Raw genomic sequence first — 14,376 nt, forward strand, 5'->3', positions numbered from 1 at the left:
ATATCACCTTTTTCTGTAGCACCTCTATTTGTATGCTGAAGATGTACATATGTTTACTTACAGTTTCAGCTTTTTTTTGCTTTTTGCAATACTTACACCATTATATTTTTATAAAAATGGACAATGCAAAATCCAGTAGTGCAACATTAGATACATTTTTAGTGTTTTTCATTCACCACATACACTATCGTTACAAAGGTAAGCTATGAGTGTTTTCATTGATTTCATTTTTCTATTTTTCACTATATTTCATATTTACATATGTCTTAGTTTACTTTATTTTAAAAATTGTCTGATTGTGTGAATGCATTTGACAGGTTTTCTACTTCATTTTGTCGCACACTGCACAGCGGCAATAAAGGGATTCTGTTCTGTTATTTTTAAGACTTTAAATATTGAGGTTTTTAGCTTTTCTTTCTGCAAAAGTTTAAATATTCCTGTTAACAATGTATGCAGAATACTATTAAATATGTATTTGAATGTACAAATTTGACCTATTTTATACAGTTCAGATGTTAGCGCGATCTGACTGCAGCTAAGAAACCAAAGTCAAAGTTTCTGGTTGATATGGCACATTCTAAGTTGCTTAAACTAAGTTTTAAACGTCCTGTTTGTTCCAAACTGCGTTATGGAGTCATTTCAAACATGTCTATGGTTACTCCGCGTGCTTGTGGAACATCTTACGCCCGCACGTACGTCGTCTCTCGTCCTCCGCCGTCCCGGCATGCACCGCGAGGTCTGCAGTGTAATTATTCACAAAGAAAAAAGGCAGAGAGAGGAGCAACAACAACAGGGTGGGAAGCAGCAGCAGTATTGACCCCGGTTACAGCTCCAACGTTTCACCCGCCCGTATGCTGACAACGAGGTAAAGTCTCACCCTCGCTTCTCTCCTGAAACAACAGCAAACGGGTCCAGTATTTTCTGTAATGACACCGCGTTTAGACAATGTTAAGTGGTATCAGCTAGCATTTGGGGCTTTGCTAGCCGGCTAACGCTAGCCAGCTGAGTACGGTGTTAGCACTACACTGTAAAGAGGTGTTATTACAGCGGCAGAACAAGCAAGTATAACACAACAATGTGAGTCATTTGATAGTTTTTACTGTAAAAGTTATTTAAATGACCGTGTTATTTTGTTTATGACAAACACTTCAATAAAAATTAAATTTTCTTGTGTCTTGTTTACTATACAGTTGTTAGCCACTATTGCAGTGCAGTTTAAAGGCAGTTTACAGACTAGTTACACTATCTGGAATCAAATACAAAGTCAGCCAGACAACTTAACTACGACATTATTATTAAACGTCTCAAATGCTAAAAAGATACTTCACTGAAACGTTGTTGCTTAAGCAGTATATTCGGTGTCTTTTTTACACGGAGAACAATAAGTGTTGCGACACCATCGAGTCTCGCTCCTCGAGCTCAACGTAACCATGTAAACACACGGAGACACGTGACCAGCCACATGGAGTTTCTCTTTGTGGAGTGAAACTACTTTAAACTCCTGCAAGTTTCATAAGTTAAATTGTTTTGGATGTCTGTTGTTTTTTCACGTTTGGATGAAAAGACGTCAACGAACGACTTTTCAAAGCTTGCCCCCACTGTAACCCTGCATTTATATTTAACTAAACGCACATGTTCGAGTGTGAGTTTATAATAATAAGGAACTGTAGTGCTGAAATGCCAAACATGTGTTCAACCGATCAGGTTCTACCAATTATCAATAATCAAGGTGACCAATAAGCCATATTTAAATCTTGAATAATTAGCAGGAAAAATTAAAATCTTGAAATCAAAATGATCACAACTACATCAGAAAATCCAGCTGAAATGCCTTTGTTTATTTGTGTTTTGCATATGTTTAATTATAAGGGAAGTGTTCAACATTTATCTTTCAGTGCTATTACGGAATTACTCTTGATATGTAGTTAGTAAGATGATAGTGTTTCGCCCACACAGTGGTGTTTAACTAATTAATTAGTTTAGAAATCAGTTTTGAAAAATAGCAATAGTCATTTAAAAAAAATTCTGAGTATTGGATTTAATAATCATCCAAGTTGTTAGTCAGTCGATCCCTAATTGCAACATTTTTTGGGTGGGGGGATGTCCAAATTTTCTAATTGCAGACTCTTAAATTTGAATATTTCCCACCTTATTTACTCTTCTATAACAGTAAACAAAATGTGTTTTGGTTGTGGACAAAACAAGACACTTGAGGATGCCTTCATTTCATTTCATTATTTTCTAGCATTTTGTAGATTAAATAACTAATGGATTAATCAAGAAACTAGTCAACAGATGAATTAATGATGAAAAAAATCATTAATTGCTGCCCTTATAAAAACGTTGGTATTGTGCTGAAAAATCAGTCTGGATGATTATCAGATCTAGCATTTTTCTGACTATCAGTATCTCTCTCTGTTTTCTCACAATTTTCTGATTAAGTTAATTGAGACCAAAAAATGTTATTTAAAAGTCACCACTTTGTGGTCTCAAGCAAATTTCCCATCCACCCCACTATCTGATTATCAAGGATCTTGTCATGAGTAATCCTAAAAACAAATGTTTTCATGAAGCAAAAATAAATAGAGGCCTTTCAACAAAGCTTTATGTTGGAGTTTGTGTTTTTTTAAATTTTCACACGAAGTTTTAAATTGTATATTGACTTCAAGTATCACATCGGTTTCCCTGATTAAAAAAAACTACATCAGTTCAGCTTTAGAGTAAACCCTTTAAGTATATCTGTAAGCTTTTTTTTTAGCAACTTGAAAAAACAGCTGATGCATAAATAAATGGCAGAATAAATGCAATGTGTCCTCGTAAAATGGTTCCTACAGTGTAAATAAATTAAGTTTTGTAAGTTAATGCCTCCTGTGTAAATGTTTTTGGTTTTTCCTTACAGTTTAACATCATGGCCCTAAGAAGCTGAGAGCGGGAAGTGCCTTTTCCACCTGAAGGGAGTTTACACAGCTTGGTAGTTGCTAGAGAAGAGTGGGGGGCCCAGGCAGACCGTGGACGGGGAAGGGGCTGAGCTCAGCTGGAGCCAATGCAGCAGCAGCATCGACAGCCTGAGCTGGTGGAAGGAAGCCTTCCCGTGTTTGTGTTCCCCACTGAGCTCGTCTTCTACGCAGATGAGCAGTCGTCTCACAAGCAGGTGCTCACCCTCTACAATCCCTATGAGTTCGCTCTCAAGTTTAAAGGTCAGTGAGCTGAAGGAAATCTATCGATCCATATAAACTTAATGACTGCATTCCAGATCATCGAGATAATCTGTTGTTTTTCTCTCTGTCAGTGCTGTGCACGGCTCCAAACAAATACACTGTGGTGGATGCCACCGGAGCTGTCAAACCACAGTGTTGTGTTGACATGTGAGTTTATTTTGTGTATAAGACTGTTGGTTTTGGTTAAGTCTTGCCTGTGTAATCACGGTTTATTGCCTACCTTTATAAATCTTAACTTGTGGGTTTGTTAGGCAGTCTTGATTACATGTTGTCTGTGAGATGGTTGTTTATGTAGCTAACTCTCCCATATGGTTAAACACAGAGTCTGGCTAACTTTCTGTCTCCACACAGAGTAATCCGACACAGAGATGTACGGGCATGCCATTACGGGGTGTACGACAAGTTCCGACTGCAGGTGTCAGAACAGAGTCAGCGGAAAGCTCTGGGTCGCAAAGAGGTGACGGCGACGCTCCGTCCGTCGGCCTCACAGGAGCCGCCGAGCCCCCGGCCCCAAGATGAGGAACGCAGAATCAAAGAGCAGTTTGCAGACAGCGAGTTTTTTGAACAGACTGCATTTCAAACAGGTACGACAAAATGCTGTTGTGTGATCTTACCACTAGATGGAGCCAAATGATCATAAAGTTCAAAACTCAGCCGGTTATCATTTAGAGGGACATGTTCAATTAACTGTCTACATACATGTCTCAGTTGGTATAAAACAAATCCTAGACTCATATACTGAAACAATAGAGTAATATGAAAGATATACATCCACACTCTGATGAGTCACACTTGATGTTGTTGCAGTTTAGGTAGGTAGGTGTGTACACTTAATGTCAACATAATGGAAAAAAAGGTGAAAGAGGCGAAAAATAAACATGAGTCTTGTATTTGCGTTGTTACGTAAACACATGATATATAAGATTTGCTGCACTGGCTGCATTTTTATCATTTAAAGTATAAGCCAAAGTCATTGGACACAAGTTGCAGTTATCTACAACAGAAGTGTCTACTCTTGCTCCAGCTACTAATACATCACACTGACAAAGTACTTTTTTTGCAGCAGACACATTTTTATTCCTAAATATGACCAACATAATTCAGTGCTGGGTACAGTAACTCAGACATTCTTTAAAGAGCCCGTATTATGCACATTCCCAGTTTTAGAGATGCATTTTTAGGGTTTACTAAGCTATGTTCACATGCTCTCATGTTCAAAGAAACACATTTGTTGCTGCTGTACGTTGCTGCAGCACCTCTTCTTACACTCTGTCTGAAATGCTCCATTTTAGCTCCTGTCTCTTTAAGGCACCCCTCCAGAAAAACTCAGTCCGTTCTGATTGGTCGACTAACCCGACGGAAGCAAGGTAACAGTAGTTACATGCTGTAATCTCAAATCTTCGAGTAGCAGCAGAGAGATTTAGCTCTAGCAAAGCGGGAAGAACAGCGAGGAAGTTGCTCATTCTTAAAGGGCGTGCCACTCTAGCGGCTAAACAGGCTTTATGTAAATATGTTACATGGTGATGTAAATAAGCAACAAAAGAAAAGCCTGGACTTTAAACGGGGCTATTCAGGCAGGTAAGCAGCAGTGAGAGTGCCTTTTACATGCATAGAATGGCAGCAGTGAAACCCAATTAGCATACTATGGGCTCTTTAAATGATGCTCCCTCTGGTTTAACTGCAGACAAATGAAGAAGTCAGACTTTTAGATTAGTTAAATCCCTAGTTTACACTTGGAGTCACACATCTGATGGCAGTGTTTGCATGTGTGTTTGTGATTAGCAGAGAGCCGTCCTGTGGCTGGAGGACCTAGTCTGCTGACAGTGCTGCTGGGGCTGGTGTGTATGGCCGCCCTGATGCTCCCGACGCTGGGGGAGCAAGAATCTACTGTGCCTGTCTACCTCCACTTAAGTGTTAACAAGAAACTTGTAGCTGCTTATGTTCTTGGTAAGAAAAAGTTCATTAAACCCACACAAACCTACGCAGTCGGCTAGCATAGAATAAGGTTGCATTGCCACTTTCTTGAAAGAGTTGCAGTTCATATCCAGTGGCTTTGTGCTGTTTCTTCTCTCGCTGTAGGTCTTCTGACAATGGTCATCCTACGCACATGAAGGGCTGTGAGCTGCGAGGAGGAAGAGTCTTCTTAAAGACAAAGAGAACATTCTCACATCGGAGGCACTACTACGCTTCAATGAGTAGAGCTGACAACAGGGGGTCGGGTTACTTATTCGATTACCTCATCCTCTGAAAAAATACATTTTAGCATTCTTGTTTTTCAAATCCCCACCTTTGTGTTACTACATACACAATACTGAACTGATGCAAACAGGGAGGAGACCTGCAGAGTTTGAGTGGAGCAGTCTGTGGGGAAAAAAAACAAAACACGAGGCCGCTCAGTGTTGTTTGGCCTCTGTCTGTATTTCTATCGCCATTATGTGACAGAATCATGGTTAACTTGAGTGTGAAGGAATCTACATGCAAACCTGATACATGTATATAAAGCCATTAAAATTTTGTTATGGTATTCACCTGTAACCGTCATTATATTGATGTTTTTTGAAGCATTTTTAGTGTAGACTGAGGACTGAATGCAGTTTTTTTGCAGATACTTTTTCTGAATGGGCTTTTATCTTTTTTTCAGCAGCAAAATACTTCTACATGTCACCAAAGGAAAGATCTTCTTTTTAAGAGAGTGGTTCGTCTGCCATACTATATCAATGCTCCATCAAATGTTTAATAAAGTCTCAGTACAGCAGTATTGTATAATGTTTGTAGATAGATTTTTTTCACTTTTTAAGTTCAGTCAGGAGGGTTTAGAGCACAGACGGCGGCAATAAGGCCTCTGTTGAAAAAATTTCTCCCTCAGAGGCCTTTATGTTATCAGATTTGACAATGAAACACAACATGATTTGCAATTGGTTGTGTAGCAGTTGGTTCCAGAGTTGTAAATAAGGTTTAGGAATGAGCCTATTCTGCTGTGGGCAGAATAGGCTGATATTGTCCAACTCTCAATATCCGATTTCGATATCAACCGATACCGATATACGTGGGCTATTTAACCGGTTTTAGGTAACAGCATGTCTCCTGTCGTGGAGTTAACACATCATGCCTAATTTTATTGTAATGCCCCATTGGATGTAGTTTCAAATGTAAATGACAATGTACACATAGTCTGTGCAAAATAAGAAAACTACTTCAGTTTTAGTTATGGAAAAAATGCCATTGATGCATTTTTTTTTTAATCGCTCAAACGACAGTTCACACTCTCCCTCTATGAGTGGTAAATGCCAGCAAATTTCATCAGTTTTATGATAGGCAAAAAAAAAAAAAAAAAAAAAAAATTACAGGGTTCCCACACGTCCTGGAAAACCTGGAAAATGATTGACCAATTTTCCAGTCATGGAAAACATATGGAAAATGAGAAAAAAGGTCAAATGTCCTGGAAACGGTTAACTTATCCTGGAAAACTATTTATCCTCCCCCTGTCAATGCAAACATGTTAAAAGTTAGGCGCATGCATCTGTTGTCGCCTTATCTTCTGGGCGACACTGAGGTAGGTATATAATATATATAATAGCGCTCATAGATATGAATCGGCAGATGGGACCAGAGATATGAATTGTAGATGGACATTAGATATGAATCGGTAGATAGGATACGCCCCTTTGAGCTGTGTGCTACGGCGAGGCTAAGCTAGCAGGGGCAAAGTTTCAGAGCATTCAGTTATGCAGACAACGTGAAAACAGAAACAATTATGCTGTCTCATTGTGCTGCATACAGTTGCACACTACGTCGTACGATTGAGACAAGGAAACTTGCAATTACTTTTCATAGGTAAGAATAGTTTTTGGCTCTTTTTCATTATTAAATCTTGTTGAGAGCTTTCAGTCTAGGAGAGCTAACTAGTTAGCTACTAGCAAAACACTAACGGGAGCTAGTAGCTTGACAACTAAATACCAGACGATTAATAGTAGCTATAGTATGGCTGTACAAGCAGTAGCAGTGTAACGTTGGATTTACACTCAACAAAAATATAAATGCAACACTTTTGTTTGTTTGTTTTATGAGATGAACTCAAAGATCTAAAACTTTTTCCACATACACAATATCCCGATTTCTTTCAAATATTGTTCCCAAATCCGTCTAAATCTGTGATAGTGAGCACTTCTCCTTTGCTAAGATAATCCATCCCACCTCACAGGTGTGCCATATCAAGATGCTGATTAGACACCATGATTAGTGCACAGGTGTGCCTTAGACTGGGGGGCGGCTAGGGGGGTCCACTCCTCTTCAGTGGCTGTGTGAAGTTGCTGGATATTGGCGGGAACTGGTACAGGCTGTGGTATACGCCGATCCAGAGCATCCCAAACATGCTCAATGGGTGTCATGTCCGGTGAGTATGCTGGCCATGCAAGAACTGGGATGTTTTCAGCTTCCAAGAATTGTGTTCAGATCCTTGCAACATGGGTCCATGCATTATCCTGCTGCAACATGAGGTGATTTTCTTGGATGTATGGCACAACAATGGGCCTCAGTATCTCCACGATATCTCATCTCAAAATTCCATCAATAAAATGCACCTGTGTTCTTCGTACATAACAGACACCTGCCCCCACTGCTTTCCCTTTGATGAGGAGAGGAGCTGCTCTGTCCTCCTGGACCTCCTGTAGTCCACAATGACCTCCTTGGTCTTGTTGGTGTTCAGAACAAGGTTGTTATCTGAACACCACTGAATAAGGTGCTGGATCTCCTCATTGTCCGATATGAGACCCACTACAGTGGTGTTGTCAGCAAACTTCACGACCATGTTTGTGGAGTGGATGGCAGCGCAATCACTGGTGAATGGTGTGAAGAGGGCTGGGCTGAATGCCGCCCTGTGGTGTTCCTGTGCTCAGGACCAGTGTGGAGGATGTCCTGTCTCCCATTAGCACCCTCTTGAGGCCTGTTGGTGAGGAAGTCCCCGATCCAGTGACACAGCGATGTGGACAGTCCCAGGTTACGGAGCTTCAGCGTCAGTTTGTCCGGACACACCGTATTAAAAGCTGAACTGAAGTCCACAAACAGCATCCTCACATAGGTGTTAGGAAGCTGCAGGTGGGTCAGGGCTGTGTGACGTGTCATGGAGACTGCATCCTCTGTTGATCTGTTCTCCCTGTAGGTGAACTGATATTTATCCAGACCAGCAGGGATGACATCCTTGATGTGCTTTAGGATGATCCTCTCAAAGCACTTCATAATCACCAGAGTCAGAGCAACAGGGCGGTAATCGTTCAGGCAGGTGAAAGCTGATTTTTTTTTTTTTTTTTTAGGCACAGGCTCATTTATGGAAGTTTTGAGGCTAACGGGGACTGTGGCAAGCTGCAGGGACAGGTTGAAAATGTCCAGAGAAACTCCTGCCAGTTGGTCAGCACACAATTTCAGAGTGCGACCCAACACCCCTATCTGGTCCTTCAGCTTTGTTGGTGTCGATTCTCTTCGTGGAAGAGCTCACTTGGTGCAGCTGCAGGACCACAGACTGATGCTGTTCCTCCAGTTGGGGTAGATGAACACTCTCTCTGCTGCCAGGTGTGTCAAAACAAGCATAGAACGTGTTCAGGGTATCAGGGAGGGTGGAATCATGGCTAACCAGCTGATCACTGCACTTATAGTCTGTTATCGCCCTGATGCCTCTCCACATACTTTGTGGGTTGTTACTAGCAAAATGCTCCTCAATGTGCTGTTTGTACCTGCATTTTGCCAACTTGTCACCTGACCTGTAGGCTGCATCACAGGCTTTGAGTAGGGGCTTCACTGTGTTATCCATCCATGGTTTTTGAAGACCCATTTACTGACAGAGCTGTGGACAGACGGATCAGAGACACGTTGCTGCTGCAGTTGTTGTTCCAACACTGAAAGAAGAACGCTGTCAGCTGATCAACATGTTTTCTCCACTAATTAGGATCAAACTCTCTCAGGTGTGATCAGGGAGCTGGAGTTCTGCAGAGTGAACCAAAGCTGTGATGCAGAGAGACAACCTGAGCTGTTCATGTCTTTATGGGCCTGAAGTTCAGCCGTCTGCACCTGCAGGTTGCACCTCACTGGTGGCTTTGTGTTTTTATGGAATATTTACTTTTATTGCTGATCAAAAAGAGACAGAAGCCCCATCACTAATCACTTCAAATCTGTTTGTTGATGATCTGCAGAATGAGTTTCAGTAAAAATAAGATCTTTTTCTGTTTATGCATTTATTTTGGGAGGAAAAGTGTCAAAAGTCCTAAAAAAAGTCACTAAAACCTGCAGGAAGTGACATCATGGCAGCGTTTCTGCAGCTTCTCCCGTTAAATTCCTGCCAGGGTTCTTATTATTGCGGCTATAAACAGAGGCAGTGATGCGGCAATGAGTCCTCTGATGACCAGACGTCTCCCAGGCCTTCCTTACGTTGCTGCTGCTAATTAGAAAGAAGACCAGAACACGCAGCGCTGCATTAAGGGGATCATCTTTATTGCCCAAAAAAATCCACCTGAGAGTGAAACAGCACGAAACACCAAGCTCTCCTCAGCTTCAGTCGCTTCACACACCGGAGATCATCATTAGAGAACAAAACACAGCTTCTAAAGGTCAAGGTCATCGCTGAAAATATCCAAACAGGAGGAAAAGAGCAACACCTCAGGAGTTATGTATATTATGAAGCACAGTGTAAACAACTTAGGAGATATTAGAAAATAAACACTGATCAAAACTAGAGAACTTTGAAGTTTTTTGAATGAAGTTTGGTTTAACGAAGGTTCATTGAAGATCTACAACTAAAAATATCCATAAAATCCATGAAAAATGTGGATCATTGTTTCCTCAAAAGTCTGATTTAGTCTAAAGATCTTCAGTTTTCTACCATAAAAGAGGAAAGAAATCAGAAAATATTCACTTTTAAAAAACTGAAAACACAGAATTTAGACTTTTTTTTTTTGGAAAAATCTATTCATTCTGATTCTAAAATCTGCTGGAGGAGACCAAACTTGGAGCTAAAAATCAGAATTTACTCAAACTTTCTCTGTCTGGCTTTAAATTTGAGCTTTTTTGAATTTAGTTTGGTTTAACAAAAGTTCATTGAAGGGCTACAACTAAAACATCTATAAAATCCATGAAAATTATGAAAAATGTGGACCATTTTCCTCAAATGTCTGATTTAGTCTAAAGACCTTCAGTTTACTGTCACAGAAGAAAGAAACCAGAAAATATTCACATTTAAGAAACTAAAATCACAGAATTTAGACTGTTTTCTTTTTGAAAATGGATTAAAACAGATTAATCATCAAAATGAGTTTGTCTTTAAAATGGTGAAAAATGTGAACCAACGCAAAGATCTTCAGTTTACTGTCAACTGTCATAAAAGAGGAAAGAAAGCAGACAATATTCACATTTAAGAAGCTGGAATGACAGAATTCAGACTGATTTTACTAAAAATCTATTCATCCTCATTGTAAAATCTGCTGGAGGCGTTGAACCAAGGCGGCGAATGCTTGCCCAACCAGTAAACAGCATGTGCAGACAAACTGTGGCTCTCTGATCTCAGTGAGGCATTCAAATTGCACAAAAAAATAACAATTTTATCAAAACTATTTACACTTCAGGCCAAGGGTGATCCTTTAAAGTCTGTGGACGACTTCAGGAACTTGGACTGAACCGGCGTGGGGAAGTCTTCTTGGCAGGCGTTCAGGTTGTGTCCAGTGTGCAGGTCTGTGCCGCTCTGCTTGGAAAACAAACACAGTGGAAGTCAAGCTTTCCTGCAGCATTGAACAACTGATGCCTTGCCTGAAATACAGAACAACACTGCTGACATCTGAACACACTCTGAACTCTTGCAATTTAACATTCAGTTGTCTGAGCTTCCACAAAGATTAGCACTCGTATATCACACTAAATTTCACAACAATATCCAAAATATCCAATGCAGAATAGTGTGCACACTGTTGCTGAGACAACCTTTACATACCTTACTGTGACACTGATTGAATGCTTTCTGCTGTGGATCTGCTGGTGTTGTTTCAGGGAACCCAAAGTTGTAAAAGTCTTCTTACACTCATCACATCTGTGTGGTCTCTCTCCAGTGTGGACACGTTTGTGAGCTTTGAGGTTGTTAATGTAGCTGTTGCTTTTCCCACACTGGTCACAACGGTGTGGTTTAACCCCGGTGTGGGTTCACAAAGTAATGAAAATGCGCTCAAATTGTTAAAGATTTTAATAATATTTCTCATAAATGTGAGAAAATTAAGAAAATGTCTTCAATAAAGTAAAGAAAAAAATGTAAAAAGTAAAATGTCCCCATAATAAAGTTTTAAAAAATGTCAAAAATATTAATAACATATCCAGTAAATTTACAAAAATGTATAGAATGTCTTTTAAATATTAAAGATTATTATACAGCTAGAAAGTAAAATATCACAAAAGATTATTTTAATTTTTCAAAAGTAAATTGTCACAAAAATTTTTAAAAAATGGCAAAAATATTAATGACATAACTTATAAATTTATGAAAATTTATTAAATGTTTTTTAAAGTTAAAGATGATAGAATTTAGAAAGTAAAATATCACATAAATGTTAATAAAAGCAAAATTATAATTGATATTTCTCATCAATGTAGAAAAATTAATAAAATGTCTTCAAAAAAATCCCAAAAATATTAAGTCATAAAATATAAACTAAATCTTAAACATGTCTAAGATTTTTTATAAATTTGGGGGAATTTTTTGCTGAATTTTTTTTTATTTTTTCAGACAAGGAAACAATATTTTTTGGTGCCGTAAATGAAGACAGCAGGAGGGTTAAGACACCTAAGCTTGATAATCCTGGTAAAATATTGCTTAAAATAAGTTTTCCAGCTAATTTTAAGATCTCAATATTCTAAATATCAGATATTATTTCAAGAAATCTTTTTTCACTTCATCTAAAAAATAGATGCACCTTACCAGTTCTTATAGCACCTAAATGTTTTTTTTAATTGAACTGTAGTAAACTGTATTTATTTATTCTCTATTTTCTTGAAAACATGATTAATATAAATTCAAAAATTTATGATATTTAATCGTGATTAATCGAGATTGATCCACAACAGCCATGTGATTAATCTGATCAAAGATTGTAATCACTTGATGGCACTAATATATACATATATAGGATAACAACACACACACTGGTTCCCAGTCCGCCTCCCAGTAACATGGTCCAGTCAGAGTCTCTACACACCAGCTGCTGCTTCAACCTCTGGATCATCAGGACACACTTCATCCTCTCACCACAAACACTGTCCTGATCATCACCACTTCCATCTGCAGAGAGAAGAATAAAGACCAGAGGAGATCAATTAGTTTGATCAGCAGCTCATCAGGACTTCAGAGAAGCAGCTTCATGTTAACGTGAAGCAGCTCCAAGCTCACACACCTGCACACACTGTCAGCATCAGGTGTGTTTCTCTGCACATTTCACTGCAGTCCATAGTGGAAACAAACTGCTGACAGTCATCAAGCTTCATTACTGCACAAACTCTTCACTCATGGATTTACTGCTGCTCCGTTTAAACCAACAGTCTGAAACCAATCATCTGCTGCAGAAAAACTCACTAACAGTCTGGCAGCAAAGGGACACTAAATATGTTCAAATGCTTCTGGAAGCTTCAAAACCTGCAAAAATACTGAGAGTCAAACAGGAAATATCTAAAATAAAGATGTTTTTAGCAGATTGAAGTCCAGATAAACACTCATTTTATGGTTAAACATTGGAAAAGAACAAATTAATATTTGTAGAAATGTAGATTTTTCATGTTGATGTTATTTACAGTTTTAGTCAGTTGTTTAATTTTACATTCATGTGGAAGTTCATTATTTTCAGTCATTTTACTGCTAATTATGTGGAATTTAACAAAATGATCAAATATCAGGAAAATAACATCAATTATTATTTTATAATCCTTCATATTCATCATTTCCCCTCAAATAGCAGCACATATCTGTAAAATATTGATAGTTTTACTGATTTAAACACAGTAAAATGTGTCATTTTAGAAGAAAACATTGTAAAAGAACACATTGATGTTTGGAAAAGTACATTATTGTTAACCTGGCAATAGCCAGATTAATAATTGTGTAGTACTTGATAGTACTCCACAATATCAATCTGGGACCGCTCCATGGAAATCTGTTCGGAGGAAAGAGGCACGGATTGGACAATGCAACAGTATGTCCCGCCTCTGACAGGTTTGTTTTTAGCCAATCGCGGGATCTTCACAACGAGCGGAGCCAATTGGTAGATTAAACTCTTACCAAAACCCGTAGGTAAAAAAGCACAAACATCTTTACCATCCAGAAATGCGCAAAGCGTCTCTCGTTGTTCTTCCTTCAAAGAAGCGATAGGAGATTCAGCTAAAACTGACTTAATAGCAGCATCTACACGATCGTTGTCCTCCTGCCATGTTTGTTTTGATCTACTGGCGCTTGGTGTCGTCTTCACACCCGGATATCCCGCCCCACACACGAATATTGCTGCGTGATTGGCTCGTGCCAACTTGGCTCTGTACGAACAGTGAATGCTGGAGTGGTGCAAGATGCTTTCTTGAGAGATTTGTGAACTCACAAATATCGCGAGAAATCAACTTGCTGGCAAGGTTACATTATTGTACAAGTGAAAGGATTTACAGTTTGATCGTCTTTTTATGGTTTGTGGTAAATTTAGACTTTTTTCTCCTGATTTGACTCCAAATTATGTGTGAGTGAACAAAATGATCCAACATGTGTAAAATGAGAGGAAATGTTGAGAGAATGACTAAATGTAAAGATGCTGCTGTGAAATAAGAGGCGATGGTTTGCAGGCTTCAGTCTCACTGATCTCAGAGCTGTGACAAACATCACACTGATCAGCTGATCACTGTTGGAATGAGACAACAGACAGAGAGATCAGATCTGATGGACACTTTGATGAAGGAGGACCACTGTCTCTGCACTCCTGGAAGGCTATCAGCTGGAATCAGCTTTATTTCCTCAACACATCAACAACAGTCGGCTTCACATCCACTCAAACACACCATGACAACAAGCTTGTGGTTCCTCTGATTGGCTGACTGCTGTCTCTGTGTTTCTGTCTCCATTCTGCTGTCACAGCTTCACTGAGAAGCTGCAGGTTTACAGGAG

At 39.2% G+C, this 14,376-nt stretch overlaps 1 protein-coding gene and 1 long non-coding RNA gene across 5 annotated transcripts; one reads left to right on the top strand and one right to left on the bottom strand.

The window, feature by feature from the left end:
- Positions 1–722: 722 nt before the first annotated feature.
- mospd1 (motile sperm domain containing 1) lies at positions 723–5,976 on the top strand. 4 transcript variants are annotated; one of them, XM_022210656.2, is made up of 7 exons: positions 723–865; positions 2,900–3,197; positions 3,290–3,365; positions 3,570–3,802; positions 4,511–4,585; positions 5,001–5,165; positions 5,298–5,976. In XM_022210656.2, the coding sequence occupies exons 2-7, from the start codon at positions 3,044–3,046 to the stop codon at positions 5,327–5,329; spliced, it is 735 nt and encodes a 244-aa protein (XP_022066348.1). In that variant the 5' UTR covers positions 723–865; positions 2,900–3,043; the 3' UTR covers positions 5,330–5,976. The 4 variants fall into 4 exon arrangements, with proteins under 4 accessions (XP_022066348.1, XP_022066349.1, XP_022066350.1 ...); XM_022210657.2 differs by having other exon boundaries at positions 5,004–5,165; XM_022210658.2 differs by lacking the exon at positions 4,511–4,585.
- A 3,701-nt stretch (positions 5,977–9,677) lies between these two features.
- Positions 9,678–11,544, bottom strand: LOC127535711 (uncharacterized). The gene is made up of 2 exons (XR_007944571.1): positions 11,188–11,544; positions 9,678–10,941 (listed from the first exon to the last, which is right to left on the bottom strand). It is a non-coding gene; the product is annotated as an uncharacterized LOC127535711 (long non-coding RNA).
- Positions 11,545–14,376: the final 2,832 nt, after the last annotated feature.

The sequence above is a fragment of the Acanthochromis polyacanthus genome, chromosome 10 (assembly GCF_021347895.1).
Source record: "Acanthochromis polyacanthus isolate Apoly-LR-REF ecotype Palm Island chromosome 10, KAUST_Apoly_ChrSc, whole genome shotgun sequence".
NCBI lineage: Eukaryota > Metazoa > Chordata > Actinopteri > Pomacentridae > Acanthochromis > Acanthochromis polyacanthus.